The 15,656-nt window shown below is 37.4% G+C and overlaps 2 protein-coding genes across 2 annotated transcripts; both read left to right on the forward strand.

Annotated features, from left to right (window-relative positions):
• The first annotated feature begins 624 nt into the window (after positions 1 to 624).
• On the forward strand, positions 625 to 2,016 carry LOC141685321 (uncharacterized). The gene has a single exon (XM_074490430.1). The coding sequence runs from the start codon at positions 625 to 627 to the stop codon at positions 2,014 to 2,016; it is 1,392 nt and encodes a 463-aa protein (XP_074346531.1).
• A 330-nt stretch (positions 2,017 to 2,346) lies between these two features.
• On the forward strand, positions 2,347 to 3,930 carry LOC141685322 (uncharacterized). The gene is made up of 2 exons (XM_074490432.1): positions 2,347 to 2,614; positions 3,335 to 3,930. Exons 1-2 carry the CDS (start codon positions 2,347 to 2,349, stop codon positions 3,928 to 3,930), a joined length of 864 nt encoding a protein of 287 aa, XP_074346533.1.
• Positions 3,931 to 15,656: the final 11,726 nt, after the last annotated feature.

Here is a 15,656-nt window from a genome sequence, read left to right on the forward strand (position 1 = left end):
TTGACAAAATTGTTGAGACTTTGCCAGCAAAATCTCCAGGTCAGAAACGAAGGCGTGCTCATAGCCGAGATGCTAGCCGTGTCCAGTCTTCATCTACAGCGCCTGCATTAAACCCAGCGCCTGCAGCACCCAAGACCCGCGCATCGGCTGCAATGACCTTAGCACTTCAATAACAGACGCATCATGTTGCTGCTCTCAAAGTATTCAAGGCAGATCTGACTGATGAAGACGGATTCACAATGGATATAAACAGAAAAAGCCCTACAAATAAAAGAAGTCCAAAACTGGTTGTGCAGCCAGCAAGCCTTAGACAGTTGAAATGAATTTTGCAGCTTAGAATGTAAGGGGCATCAACAAAGCCCCTCATCAAAAAGAGTTACAAAATTTTAAATCTGTTAATAATTTACATTTTATGGGTATCCTTGAAACTAAAGTTAAGAGTGACAATGCCTTAGCTATTTCGAAGAAAATCAAAAAAGATTGGAAGTGGTTATTTAATTATAATCACCATTATAATGGTCGAGTATGGGTTGGATGGAATCCTAATGTTTGGAATATTTCTCTACATTTTATGTCTAGCCAAGTCATCACTTGTAATGCTGTTTTTTAGGAAAGAATATTACTATGTTGGTTTCTTTTGTGTATGCACATAATGATGCTATTGATCAAGTTCCCCTTTGGGACTATTCCTTGACTTTGAGTACTACCACCTCTCCGTGGTGTCTTCTTGGTGATTTTAACTGTGAAGTCAATCTTAGTGAAATTTCTGGTGGTAGGGAGCACTGGACTCCAGGCATGCAAGTCTTTAAAGACTGTCTTGCTAGTTGTGGTTTGGACAAGGTTCGTACAATGGGGGACAACTTCACTTGGACAAATAAGCGCATCATTAATCCAGTGTTCAAATGTTTGGATAGAATGTTTGCAAATGGGGTTTGGTTTAATCTGTTTACTGAAGGAAATGTGTTTGTCAAACCTCGAGGTCTCATGGATCACAATGCTCTTCTTTTTGAAGAACCTATGCAGCTTCAAAAAATTAGTAAACCATTCCAGTTCTTTAATTATATGGTTGATGTCCCAGGGTTTCATGCTACTGTTGATAAATCTTGGTCTTTGATTTGCTCTGGGTCCTGCTATGCTAAATTTGCTTCTAAACTCAAAGAAACGAAGGTGCTGCTTCGTCAACTAAACAGGGCACATGGTAATGTCTCATCTAATGTGTTAACTGCTAGAGCAAACCTTGCACACCTTCAAGTGACTATGCTCAATAATCAGGATCCATCTCTTCTCTCCTTGGATAAAGACTTGATCAATGTTCTAAATTTAGCTTTGGCTGAGGAAGAGTCTTTATATTTGCAAAAATCTAGGGTAAAATGGATGGGACTTGGAGATGGCAATAACTCCTTCTTCCATAAAAAATACAAAGCAAACTGGAACCATAATAAAATCTTGGTACTTGAAGATGATTCAGGAACCTTAGTCCATGGCCAACAGCTTTGTGCAAATGTAGCTATTCATTACTTTAAGAATTTGTTGGGGATGGAGGTTACTCACACTGCCATCGATCTGGAATCTGTTGATTATAAGGTCACTACGGAGACTCAAGCTACCCTTCTTAGTGTTGCTGTTAATGATGCTTTAATCTTCAACACCTTGAAGAAAATGAAGAAAAACAAGGCTCCTGGCCCATATGGTGTCAATGTAGAATTTTTTCTAGCAACTTGGAACACTACAGGTCCGGATTTTTGTGCTTCAATCAGATGTTTCTTTGACACTGGATTTCTTCCTTCAGGTATAAACTCCACTCTCATCTCCCTTATTCCAAAAGTTGATTCCTCTACTAGAATGGCTGATTTTCTTCCAATATCACTTTGTACGGTCATGTACAAATGTATATCTAAGATCATAGCATCCAGGCTCAAATTGATAATGCCTACAGTTATTGATATTGCTCAATCTGCATTTATCCCGGGAAGATCTATTTCTGACAACATTTTGCTAGCTCAAGAATTATTCTGAGGTTATGATAGGGAATCTAGGGCCCCTAAATGTGCTTATAAAATTGATCTACATAAGGCTTTTGACTCCTTGAATTGGGACTTCATTTTGGTTGTCTTGACCCATTTTCATTTTCCTGAAATTGTGATTAAGTGGATCAAAGCTTGCTTATGTACAACTAAGTTCTCGGTTAAACTAAATGGCATTATCCATGGGTATTTCAAAGAGAGAAAGGGAATTCGTCAAGGGGACCCTTTGTCACCTTACATCTTTGCCCTGTGCATGCAAATTCTGTCTGGGCTTCTTAACAGGGTTCCTCCAGGCTTTCGATACCACTGGCATTGCAAAGAAATGGGTCTAACCCATCTATTTTTTTCTGATGATGTGCTATTTTTCAGTCATGGGTCTCAAGAATCTGTTATGCACATTATGAACTCCATTGCAAGGTTCTCAAATTGGAATGGTCTAACCCCGGGCATCCATAAAAGTAACAGCTACCTGTGCAATTGTGACAGTGACTTCACTACTTGGTTTGATTCGTTGTTGATTCCCAGAGGCAACTTACCAGTTCAGTTTCTTGGGGTTCCTTTAATAAGCACCCAGCTTTGTGTGAACGACTGTATGCCTCTCATAAACAAGATCACGAATAGGCTGAGCTCTTGGACATCGTTGCGTCTGTCTTTGGCTAGAAGAACTTTGCTTATTAAATCGGTTATTTGTACTCTCGAGGGGTTTTGGTGTAATCATTTTCTTTTACTAGGAACCATACATGCAAATATTCAATCTCTTCTCACAAAGTTTCTATGGCATGGTAATATCAACCACAAAGGTGGTGCCAAGATTTCCTGGCAAACTGTGTGTCTCCCCCGAGAGGAAGGAGGTCTTGGCTTGAGAAATATGTGTGAATAGAACAAGGCTTAAATCATTTGTCACTTGCTGAAAATATTCACGAATTCAACCACTCTGTGGGCATCCTGGGTGAATAAAACTGTGCTCAAAGGCAAGCACTTTTGGACTACTAAAATTCCATCAGATTGTTCTTGGATTTGGAGAAAAGTACTAAAACTCCATCCTTTGGCTATGCGATATGTGTCATTCAGAATTGGAAATGGTGAGTCCATCTCTCTTTGGTTCGATCCTTGGTGGAAAAATACTTGGTTAGCTTCTACTATGTCTTCTCCCATTATTTCTCAATGTGGTTTACACCATTGTGACAAACTCAATGCTATTATTTGTAATGGTGAGTGGTTACTCCCGAGAGCCAACCCTCCAAGCCATCACTTGGATCCAATGTTTGTGCATTGACTATCAAACTTTGAACCTACAACTCTGCATGCAGGGCCTGATCTTTTATTGTGGAATGGTATTGATGCTGCTAAGGCAAAAACCTGGGATATCTGGGACTCTATTCGTTTTAAAGCTGAGATGGTTCCTTGGCACACAGGGGTTTGGCATAAACTTCGCGTGAATCGTTATGCACATCACCAATGGGTTTTTTGTCACGGAAGACTTCAGACTCTAGCTCGTCTCCATAGATTTGGCCTTGTGGAATCACAACAGTGCTTCCTGGGTATTTGTGCTCGAGAAACAGACTCGCATATTTTTCTTCATTGCTCGTATAGCAATTGGATTCTACGCAGTCTAATGGCACCGTTAGATATTGTCATTCATGGGGAGTCCTGGAACAGTTTCATCACCTATCTCATACATCTCGCGGATAAAACTAAGAGCATTCTGGCTCTTTGTTGTGCTCAAATTTTCTGCTATCATATTTGGCGTGAGCGTAATGCGCGAGCTCATGATTCAGATGTTTTTGGTCCAAGAAAGCTGTTAACTGGGATCCACAAAGATTTTATTGCTAGACTTAACAGCTCGGCTTGGTTTTCCAAAGTACTAGATAGTAGACTAGATTTTATTCATTTTATTAGCTTGTAGTAGGTTTCTTTTGCTTGCTTTCTATCTCCAATCTTTTTCCTCACATTAGTTATAGATAATCTCTCTATGGCCTGTCATTGAGCATAGGGTAAATTCCTGTTGTTTCTTTCTTGTTCTGTTGATATATACATAATTTAGCAAAAAAAACAGAAATAATATTCACAAAATATTAATAAAATAATATAATCAAAGTAATTTCGGAAACCAGGTGACCTTACTAAATAAGCACTCAAAACAAGAAATCACTTTTATTACTTTGAACTCATAAATAATTACGCAAATATACAATTATTAGTTAACAAATATAAACATTTATAAAAGTTTTCAATTGGCACAACACAACCAAAAATCAAACTAAGCAACTTACATTAATATATAGACCTAAGTACCGAATGATAAAAGAAACATATATTATTACTAACGTTCAGATTTGCATTTAAAATAAATAAAAAAATGCCGCCTAGAAGTATCATTCTAGTATTTTGCAAAAGATCTAAAAGTAATTCTCAGTTGATAAATTACTTAATGAATGATTTTAATACTATTACATAAATGTTTAGTCAAACGAAAACCGTACCTAATTAAAAAATAAAATACATGCTCAGGGTAAACTTGGTGCAACAATTTTTCATATTTTAATTAATAAGTTACATAAATACGTAAATCAATTTTAATATAATATCATACATATAATTAAGTATCTTGCACAAATATTGACACTAGTAGCAAATATGTATAAATACATTAATCAAAAGAACAACCAATAAATTAACATATTAGTCTTTAAATAAATATTTACAATTATATATATGGCTCATAAATATATAATTTGGAACAAAACAAAATTTGTAATTTTATTATATCACCACTCCTCCCAAATGTCTCAATTTATCATCATATAACAAATTCTTGTATTGACACTACCAATAATAATTAAAAGAAACTTAACAATAAATATTCCTTATTTTATTCAAAAAGCTAAACAATAATATGTGTAAATAATTATCCAAATCAAAACTATAATAATTTTTTTAAAAAAAATACACGAAAAAATATACATTACGACACTACTAAAATTTGTTTTGAAATCTAATAAAGTTAGACATGCCGATTTAAACAATATCAAAACTCTCAAATTCAGTGAGAATTATAATATCCTTGAAATTAGCTATAAGTCTACCTATATTAAATAATCATTCTTAGTTTGGACATGTCTCTACCGTCTTCTCAACAAAATAACTTCATAAAATTTGTACATGTTGTACACATTATTGTAATCATCAATCTATTTTACTACAAATTAAAAAAAAATATTTGAAGATAATATTTTCTTTATATTCAATTTAAATTTAAAACAAAATTCTCCCAAGACAACCTTCTTGTCTCGAGAACAACATTAGGAAGCCATCCGGTTCTTAGATGAGCCTTAATAGGATCTATCCATGACCCTTCAAGTCCTATGGGGGCAATTAACTTGACGTCTATACTTCGTATTTTCAAAACACGAAAGTACACGCTCCTAGAGCTTACTTCTATTTATGATGAGGCAAATTTGGATAACGCATAGGCCTTAGCATTTTCTTCCCTTGGAATATGCTCAACATGGCATTAATCGAACTGAGTCATCACTGCCCTCACTAGGCGGACATACTTGGCCATTATTTCATCTCCTCCCTGAAACTCCCCCTTGACCTGGAATACCACCAGCTTTGAGTCCCCACAAACTTTCAAGTTTTTGACTCTCAACGTGTCTATTAGGCCAAGGCCAGCTATCAGAGCTTCATACTCGACCTTATTATTGGTTGTTGAAAAATCTAACTTTATAGCATACTCAATCAGGAATTCATCGGGGCTTTGTAAAACCAACCCTGCTCCACTCAAATTTTATTTTTGATGCTCCATCAAAATAGAGAACCCATAATTCCTTGTCCTTGTTCTGTCTATCTTCTTTTTCCTCCGGGCCCTGAGGTTCTATACTCCATCAAAATAGAAAACCCAGTAATCCTTGTCCTTATTTTGTCTATCTTCTTTTTCCTCCGAGCCCTGAGGTTCTATATCTCCCTGCCCCCGACTTCTTGGTTGGGAATGGTACATTCAACCACGAAGTCAGTCAAGGCTTGGGCTTTATCGCCATTCGTGGCTTATATTGTATTTTGAACTCTCCCAACTCGATGGCCTATTTAACCAACCTTCCACTGGCTTTAGGACTATGGGTGATGTTTCTCAAAGGCTGATTCATCAACACCTCAATCTTATGAGCTTGAAACTAAGGACGCAAATTCCTTAAGGCCATCACTAAGGCTAATGCAAACTTTTCAATAGTCGAACAATTCAACTCAGCTCCGTGCAGGAACTTACTAACATAGTATATGGGTTTCTGGATTCTAAGTTCCTCCTTAATTAATACAGTGCTCAAGGCATTTTCTGAAATGGCCAAATACGAGTACAACGTTTCGTTCAGGTCATGTTTGGCTACCAACGGGGCTTGGACCATGTATTCATTCAATCCTTCAAACGCTTCCTGATTTTCCTCAGTCCATATGAAGTCTTTTTTTTTCAAGGATTTGAAGAAGGGCAAGCACTTGTCTCCGGATTTGGAGATGAATCGTCCTAGAGCCGCAACTTTTCCAGTGAGTTTCTGAACGTCCTTCATAAAACATAGTGGTTCTATATCCAAGATAGCTTTTATTTTATCGGGATTGGCCTCGATTCCTCTCTTAGAGATCATCAATCCCAAAAACTTTCCAGATCCCACTCTGAAAGCACACTTTGTAGGATTTAACATCATTTTATGATATCTCAGGACCTCAAAATCTTCCGTCAAATGTGCTATGTGGTCATTCTTCACCAGACTTTTGAATAACATGTCATCGACATAAACTTCCATAGTTTTTCCAATAAGATCCTTAAAAATCTTATTTACCAACCTTTGATAAGTAGCTCCTAAATTCTTCGGGTATGCGTCATATAGATCAGTAAAATCCATGCACATTCTCCATTTTATATTAGCCTTCTTTACCATCACAGGGTTTGCTAACCATTCCATAAATTGTATCTCTTCCATGAAACCAGCCTCCAAGAGCTTTTCCACTTCTTGCTTGATTGCCCCTTACCTCCTAGGGGCAAAGCTCCTTTTCTTTTGCTTCACCGTCTTTTGATATGGATCTACATTCAACTTGTGAGTGATCAGTTCCAGGTCTATGCCAGGCATATCAGCTGCTGACCATGCAAATACATCACTGGTCTCTTGTAAAAATCTCACCAATTTCCCTCTAAGGGGCTCCTCTAGTGTTGCTCCAATAAAAGTTACTTTCTCAGGATCCTCGGGAGTCAAATGAATCGGAACCATGTCTTCTGCTGGCCCTCTTTTCTCGTCATTCTCGCGAATATCCAGATCTTGAATAGGCAGAACCTGCCCCCCAAATCCATCAGCCCTAAGAGAGGCTACATAACAACTCCCTGCCATCTTTTGATCTCTTCTCTCTTCTCCAATCCCGTTCTGGGTGGGAAACTTCATCACTGAATGGTAAGAAGAAGGGACTGCCTTGAAATCATGTATTCCCATTCTTCCCATGATTGAATTGTAAGTTGATCCAGACTTTACCACTACAAAGTCCAACATCTTTGTTGCTTGTCTTGGTTCCTGACCTATAGTCAGAGGCAACTTAATTATTCCCTCAACGGGGCATTCGACTCCAGCGAAACCATATATTGGCATATCAGTTGGGGTTAATTGAGAATCATTATAACCCATCCTTATAAAGGTATCATAGAATAAGATGTCCACCGAAGCTCCATTTTCTACAAGGACTCTCTTCACCGGGCTGTTCCCTATTATCGGTGTTATGACAAGAGGATCGTCATGATGAAATTTGTCACCCTCTAAATCAAAATCATCGAATGTCATTGTTACTCCTGTCCTGGCCCTTTTTGGGGCTTCTCTGAAAATATGCATAACTTCCTTGGTATATGCCTTTCGTGAATTTTTAGATAAACCAGCAGCAGTTGGTCCTCCAAAGATTGTATTTATCACTGGCCCTCGGGGTTGCGGTCCTCCAAAGATTGCATTTATCACATGTCCCCTAGGTTGGGGATTTCGCCCTTGATCATCCTGATCCCTTTTGCGATCGTCGAAGTTCCTTCTTCCATTATTATTATTATCTCCTCCATCTCCGGTATACTTGCTCAGTCTTCCTTTCCGAATAAGGAATTAAATTTCATCCTTCAATTTCCTACACTTATCAGTGTCATGACCAGCATCATTGTGAAATCTACAATATTTTCTCTTATCTAGATTGGTAGGATCAGCCTTCAGGGGCTTAGGCCAATGAACATTTCTATATTTTTTGATTTCCATAAAGATCTGACTTCTAGGAGCGTTCAACTTAGCATATTCAGTGAACTTTTTTCCAGGTCATCCCTTCTTCGGGGTTAAATCAGTGTTTTGCTCAGTTCTAGGATACTTGTCCTTAGCAATATATTCTATATCAGTCTTTCGCTTCTTGCCACCAACAGGCTCATTATTCACTACTGTCTTCCCCATGCTTTCCTCCACTTTGATGTACTTCCCAGCCCTGTCTTGGAGCTGCAACATGCTTTCAGGGGGCTCTTCGCTAATGACATCTTGAAAAACTCGTCTTTAGTTCCCTGCTGCACTGCTATCATAGCTACCTTGTCATCAAGGTCCGGGAGCTTCAAAGCTTCCTTGGTGAAACCGTTCAAATAGTCTCTCAAAGACTATTTTGTCCCTGTACAATGCTCATGAGGGATGCTGAACTTTGCTTATACACTCTCCCACTGATGAATTGCTTAATAAAACCTTGACTTAGCTCTCTGAAGGACCCAATAGAATTTGGAGGCAAACGACTATACCATCTTTGAACTATTCAAGATAGGGTTTGAGGAAAGGCCCGACACTTAATAGTGTCGTTCACGGGCTGCAGCAACAGTGCATTAGAGAATGTCCTGACATGATTAGCGGGATCTCCAATGCCATCATAAGCTTTAATGGTGGGCATCTTAAACTTCCTTGAGATATAAGCATTCATTATCACTTCAGTGAATGGTAGAGTAGGATCATCAGGATCTCCTAATGGTAGAAGTTCACTTGGATCAGCCCTGTGGACAACAGTCCTTTTTTCTAGCGGACCATCCAGGTCTATGATTGGAGGAGGATTTCTCCTCCTCGGAGGTAGTGGGGTCTTGGGGTCAGGTGCGCCTCCAGGTCATGCTTCAGCCTTTGGATCTCAGCCTTGTGAGCCCTGATTCTCTCGTGCACTTCTTGGGGATTCGTCCCTCGGGTGCTCCTAGGACGATGACTACCATCAGGCATCGGCTCTTTACCAGCACGCCTCCTTCTTGGAGCCACATCATCATCCGAAGATTCAGAGTCTCTCTCAGTATAAGGTCCAGAGGATTTTTTATCCTCCGGGATATGAGCTAAACCACGTATATAATGGGGCGTTTGCCCTTGCGCTTCACTCCGATTAGCATATCCACCTCCCCCAACTTCGGGGTACAGGGGCATCCCATATGGGGGGGGGTTAGTGGTTACAATAGTTGAATACTCATACCCAATGGGTCGAGAAGTCACAGGTGCATGTAGCTGCTCCGTGTTCTCACTGTGGTTATTGTTATGCTTTCCCACGGACAGCGCCAAATGTTATGGATAAAAACTTAGGGTATATTTAATGCTAGGGTTCATGAGCTTCGAGGCTCGATTTGACTGCTCTTATGTTTCATGACTCAATCTGCCTTAACAAGATGCATACGTACCTCGCTGTATGCCAAGGATCAAGTCAAAAAACGTAGTTCTGATGGGAGGGGTGAGACCCCTTATATAGATATTGGGAGTCCTTAAATTGGACTAGGGTTATGAGACCTTGGGGACACATCTCAGAATTTGGATAGACTTTAGAGTCCTATAATAAAGGAATCAGACTCCTTATACATTTAGGTGCCCTCTAGGCTATCTTTCGTAGAGTTATATTACTGATTGTACTCATTTAATGAGATGTTAATCCTCCCTATTTATTAATTAAGAAATTAATAAATATTTAGGGCTATTGGGCCTTCTTTGTTTCATCAGGCTTGATCAATGTGTTAACCTTCTTGGGCCTGATCAATGTGTTAACCTTTTTGGTCTGATTGTCATACACAGCCTTCTTTAATGGGCCTTGCAGCCCTAGATGTAATTAATGCAATATTAATTAAGGTTTATTTTATCCCCTATCATTTATATATTGTGTGTGTGTTGTGAACCCCAAACTTCTGACCCGGGTTTGGAGGGCGTCACAGTGCAAGATTGCCAAAGATGAACTAACTGAATCCTTAAAGAAATAGGATATTTTAAGAAAGCAACTTGAACGAGAACAGGAAGTAATTAAGGCATGGAAATCTTATAGAGATTTACATGCTCAAATTACTAAAGTTCAAAGTATAGAATCCTTTTATGATGAAGCCAGGAAAAAGAACAAGGAGAAACTAAATTCCAACTTGGAAGAAGGACTTTCAACGGATGTGGATTCGGCGGATGATGAATGTTATCCGTCGAATGATCAAAAGAATTATCCGTCAAAAGACAAGAAACCACATCCGTTGAGTGAAAGAAAGCCAGTTAGCAAATATAAGCTAGCTAAGTAAAATGAGAAATATGGATCAGTTTCCAAGAACGTTGTTCCAAGAGAAACAAGTCAAGTGAAAAAGAACAAGAGAGTCAATGCAGGGCATCTTTCAATCAAGCAATTAAATGACATATTGGAGAAAATAGAAGGTAAAGCAGAATCAAGAAAAAAAATAGAAATGGGAAAGTAGGAATTAACAAACATAACAACTACACACCTGATAAATAAGCACCTAGAAATACGGTAGTGTTAATCATTTGTCTGTTAATTACAAAATTGCTAAGCCTGCACCTATGTCTGCACCTTCTTCATTTCCTAATATGCCTACAATGCTTGTGAATGTTATGCCTGCACATAATTTGAATGCACAATTTGCTAATATGCCATTTGCGAAAAATCCTTACTATGTTGCATTCAGTATGCCACAATGCCATTTAGCATGCTTTATTGGAATAAAATGTTTGCACAGAATATGCCCTTCCATGCTAACTAACATGTGCATGATAATTCTATAATGATGAATGGTTTTGAAGGATCTACTCAATTGACTATGGATGAATATCAGATACCTAAGTCGAACGAGGACAAGCATAAGAAACCTAAGATAAAGGATAACAAAACAGGACCCAAGGAAACTTTGGTACCAAAATTAAGTTGATTTCATTTTGTTGTGTACAGGGAAACATAAAGAATTTTTGGTATTTAGATAGTGGGTGCTCAAGACATATGACTGGAGATTCTACCCTGCTCACTGAGTTCAAGGAGAGAGATAGCCCAAGTATTACTTTTGGAGATGATAGCAAGGGTTATACTATGGGATATGGATTGATTCTAAAAGACAGTGTCATCATTGAGGAACTTGCCCTAGTGGATGGACTCATGCATAATATGTTGAGTATCAGCCAACTTTGTGACAAGGGCAACTCGGTAACAATCAATTCTGAAGCCTGTGTTATGACCAATAAGAAAAGTAACAAAGTGGTTCTCACTGGTGTAAGAAAAGGAAATGTGTATCTAGCTGACTTCAACTCATCAAATGCAGAATTTGTCACTTGTCTCTTTAGCAAAGCAAGTCAAGATGAAAGTTAGTTATGGCACAGGAAGCTGTCCTATCTTAACTTCAAGACCATGAATGAACTAGTCATGAAAGATTTGGTAAGCGGCATTCCTCAAGTGGAATTCTCAAAGGATGGATTGTGTGATGCCTGTTAGAAAGGAAAGCAGATCAAGGCATCATTCAAAAAGAAGCTTGAATCAGCAATCGAAAAACCTTTACAACTACTGCACATGGATTTATTTGGACCAGTCAATGTGTTCTCCATCTCAAAGAAAATATACCGCCAAGTAATTGTGGATGATTTCTCAAAGTTCTCTTGGACATATTTTCTCAAATCCAAAGACGAAACTAGTGAAATCATCATCAATCAGATAAGTCAAAAATCATCCTGATTTTAAAGTAAGATGAATCAGAGTGACAATGGAACTGAGTTCAAGAATTCTTTGATGAGATTGTTCTGTGAAGAGAATGGGATCATGCATAGCTTTCAGCAGCAAGAACCCCACAACAAAATAGAGTGGTAGAAAGAAAGAATAGATCTCTTATTGAAGATACAAGAACAATGCTAGAGGAATCAAAGTTACCAACATACTTTTTGGCAGAAGCTGTAAATACTGCAATCTATACTTAGAATATTTCTTTAATTAATCAATAAAAATGCATGACACCCTACCAATTTTTCAAGAACAGGAAACCAAAATTAAACTTTCTTCATGTCTTTAGCTGCAAATGCTATATCTTGAGGAATCAAACTGATCAGAATGGAAAGTTTGATGCTAAAGAAGATGAAGGCATTTTTGTTGGATATGTAGTTAGAAAAGCATATAGAGTCTACAATCTTAGAACCAACATTGTTATGGAATCTGCACATGTTATGTTTGATGATAAGAAGATTGGAGGACTTCAATATGATAAGATCTGTACATAATTCAATATTCATCGCAAGAACAAGTGCATCATCCGTTGAAAGAGAATTTGCATCATCCGTCAAAAGGCAAAGATCTAAATCCGTTGACTCATCAATAAGAGTTGAAAGCCAATACGGATCACAATCAGAAAGAACCCCAACTTCAAGTCAAAGATCCACAAACTCAGTGGGAGTTTCTTCTAATCAAAACTAAGTCACACATCAAGATAACTATGAGGCCTCTTCATCTAGAGCTAACCTACCTCAACAGAGAAAATAGACTAGAGATCACCCATTTGAATTGATTATTGGTGATATAACTTTAAAAGTGCAAAATAGGAAAGCAACTCAAGATGAATGTCTATACAACAGCTTTCTATCACAGGATCCTGATTGGGTTTTAGCTATGCAGGAAGAGCTAAACCAATTTTAAAGGAATAAAGTTGGGAAGCTGGTACCCAAGCCTAAAGGAAAGAATCCTATTGACACCAAGTGGGTATTCAGAAACAAGATGGATGAAAATGGCATAGTAGTCAGGAACAAAGCTAGATTAGTTGCTAAGTGCTACTATCAACAAGAAGGAATAGATTTTGATGATATATTTGCTCCTGTTGCAAGACTTGAAGCCATCAGAATTTTTATAGCTTATGTAGCCCATGCCAATTTCAAGGTCTATCAAATGGATGTTAAAAGTGCATTTCTGAATGAAGATTTGGAGGAGGAAGTCTATGTCAGTCAGCCTCCTACTTTTGAAGATCTCAACTTTCCAGAATATGTCTACTATCATTTGAAAGCACTTTATGGACTGAATCAAGCTCCTAGAGCCTGGTATGACTCTTTGACAAAGTTTCTCTTAGAAAATCATTTCACAAGAGGTACTGTTAACAAAAATTTATTCATTAAAAATGTTAATGGCTCTAGTATACTTGTTTAAATTTATGTAGATGATATTATATTTGGCTCTACAGATTAAAAAGTTTGCAAAGAATTTTCCAAATTGAGGCAAAGTAAATATGAAATAAGTATGATGGGAGAACTAACTTACTTTCTTGGTTTACAAGTTAAGCAAGTTAGTGATGGAATATTCATTTGTCAAACCAAATATATTTATGATCTTTTAAAGAAGTTTGACTTAATGGATTGCACATCTGCAAAAATTCCCATGGCCATTGTAACTAAACTAGAAGTAAATATTACTGAAAAGTTTGTGGATATTTCAAGCTATAGAGGCATGATTGGCTCACTTTTATATTTAACAACTAGTAGGCCATATATAATGTTTGCTACTTGTCTTTGTGCTAGATATCAGGCTGATCCTAGAAAATCTCATTTAGTAGCTATTAAGAGAATTTTCAGATATCTCAAAGGAACACCAAAACTTCGCATTTGGTATCCTAGATATTTTTGTTTTGATCTAACTGGTTATTCAGATGGAGATTATGCATGTTTTAAAATTGATAGAAAAAGTACTACGGGAACCTGTCAATTTCTAGGAAATAAGCTAGTTTCCTGGTTCAGTAAAATGCAAAATTCAGTCTCTACTTCTACAATTGAGGCTGAATATATTGTTGCTGGTAGTTGTTGTGCACAGATTTTATGGATGAAAAATCAACTATTGGACTATGATCTGCAGGTGAATAAGATTCCTATTTTCTGTGATAACACAAGTGCCATTGCAATAACTAAAAATCCAGTATAGCATTTAAGGACCAAGCACATTGACATCAAGTACCACTTCATTATAGAATATGTCATGAATGGTACAGTGGAACTTCATTTTGTTCCAGGTCAGAAGCAACTTGAAGACATCTTCACCAAGCCACTTGATGAATTCACCTTTACTAGGTTGGTAAGTGAGTTAGGTATGCTTAATTACTCTTAATTTATTTTGCTGTCTAAGCAATTTGAAATGCAGCCAGAATAAAACTTGATACTTCTTGTCAAAGATGAAATTTTGGCTAAGTCATAATTCACATCTCGACGGATGTTCATTATCCATTGAAAATAAATATCCGTTGAAGTATCAAATATTACTCTGGGTACTTTTCTCTCGATGGATATTTGCTCAATCCTTATCCGTTGAATTTCTCTCAATTTTAGCCGTTAATTCTAGGCATTATCCGTTGAATTTACTTACATCCTGTAAGTATATTTCGATGGATAACCATTAGAATTTTGACAATTGTCCTTATTTTTAAACGGCTATTTTGGCCTAATTTAATTGGTTACTTTATTTTGCTTTTTTATCTTTTAAGAGTTTATTTCTGAGAAAGTATGAAAACAAATTTCGTTTTCATTTTTACTTTTATCTTTCTCAAGCTATTTCTCTAACTCTCTTCATCCCCGAAGCAAAAACCCCATTTCTACAACTATTTTCAATCACAACAATGGCACCTGTAGTCAAAATCATGTCTCAAACCGGGTATGTCTATGAGAAGAACTGTAATAACCCCAATTTTTGGAAATTTTTGAAACCCTTATGAATAGTGTTTTTGCTGAATGAGAAAACTTTTCGTGCCATACTATGTAGGGGTTCTGATATGGATATTCTGAGATTTTATTAGTACTTTATATGGGATATAAGTGTATGTAAAGATCGTCAGAATCCAAATCCGAACACTTTAGTTTTTCCCGGAAATCCACAAGATACGGAGAGATTTGAGTATAAGGTAACAGGATAAAAAGGATTTAAATTAAAGGATTATTATAGAGGATCATAAAAAGGAATATAATGTATTGAGAAAGGTTAAGGGAACCTAAGTAATAAGATCCCGGGTATGATCCTTCAAACGAGAAACGAGAACGAAAGTTAAGCGAACCGTATAACAGATCAGCGGTCATTAGGCAAACAATTAGAAGCTAATCAAAGGGATTAGTGGGGGATGATGTCATCCAACCAATAGAAAGAGGACAAAGGAGGGGTGATGACATCACAAAGTGATGCAAGCATGACATAAGAGGGAAGGAAATGTGGTGGAATATTAGCCACACAAAATCAAGGGTAAATGGGTAATTGACCTAAAACAAAACAAAAACAACCAACCAAAAATCAAATCAAAGCAAAACCACAAAAATCTCTCTTTCTTCTTCATCTTGCTCTCGGCCTTTTCAAGAAAAACAAGGAGGAGTTTTCAAAAAA

This window comes from Apium graveolens, chromosome 9 (assembly GCF_009905375.1).
Source record: "Apium graveolens cultivar Ventura chromosome 9, ASM990537v1, whole genome shotgun sequence".
In the NCBI taxonomy this organism is placed as follows: Eukaryota; Viridiplantae; Streptophyta; class Magnoliopsida; order Apiales; family Apiaceae; genus Apium; species Apium graveolens.

Excerpts from the sequence above, each read along its gene's own strand:
- LOC141685321 (XM_074490430.1), top strand. The coding sequence starts at position 625 with ATGTTGGTTTCTTTTGTGTATGCACATAATGATGCTATTGATCAAGTT.
- LOC141685322 (XM_074490432.1), top strand. The coding sequence starts at position 2,347 with ATGGGTCTAACCCATCTATTTTTTTCTGATGATGTGCTATTTTTCAGT. Across the intron at positions 2,615-3,334 it reads CCAGCTTTGTGTGAACGACT|GGCCTGATCTTTTATTGTGG; the intron begins GTATGCCTCTCA and ends CTCTGCATGCAG.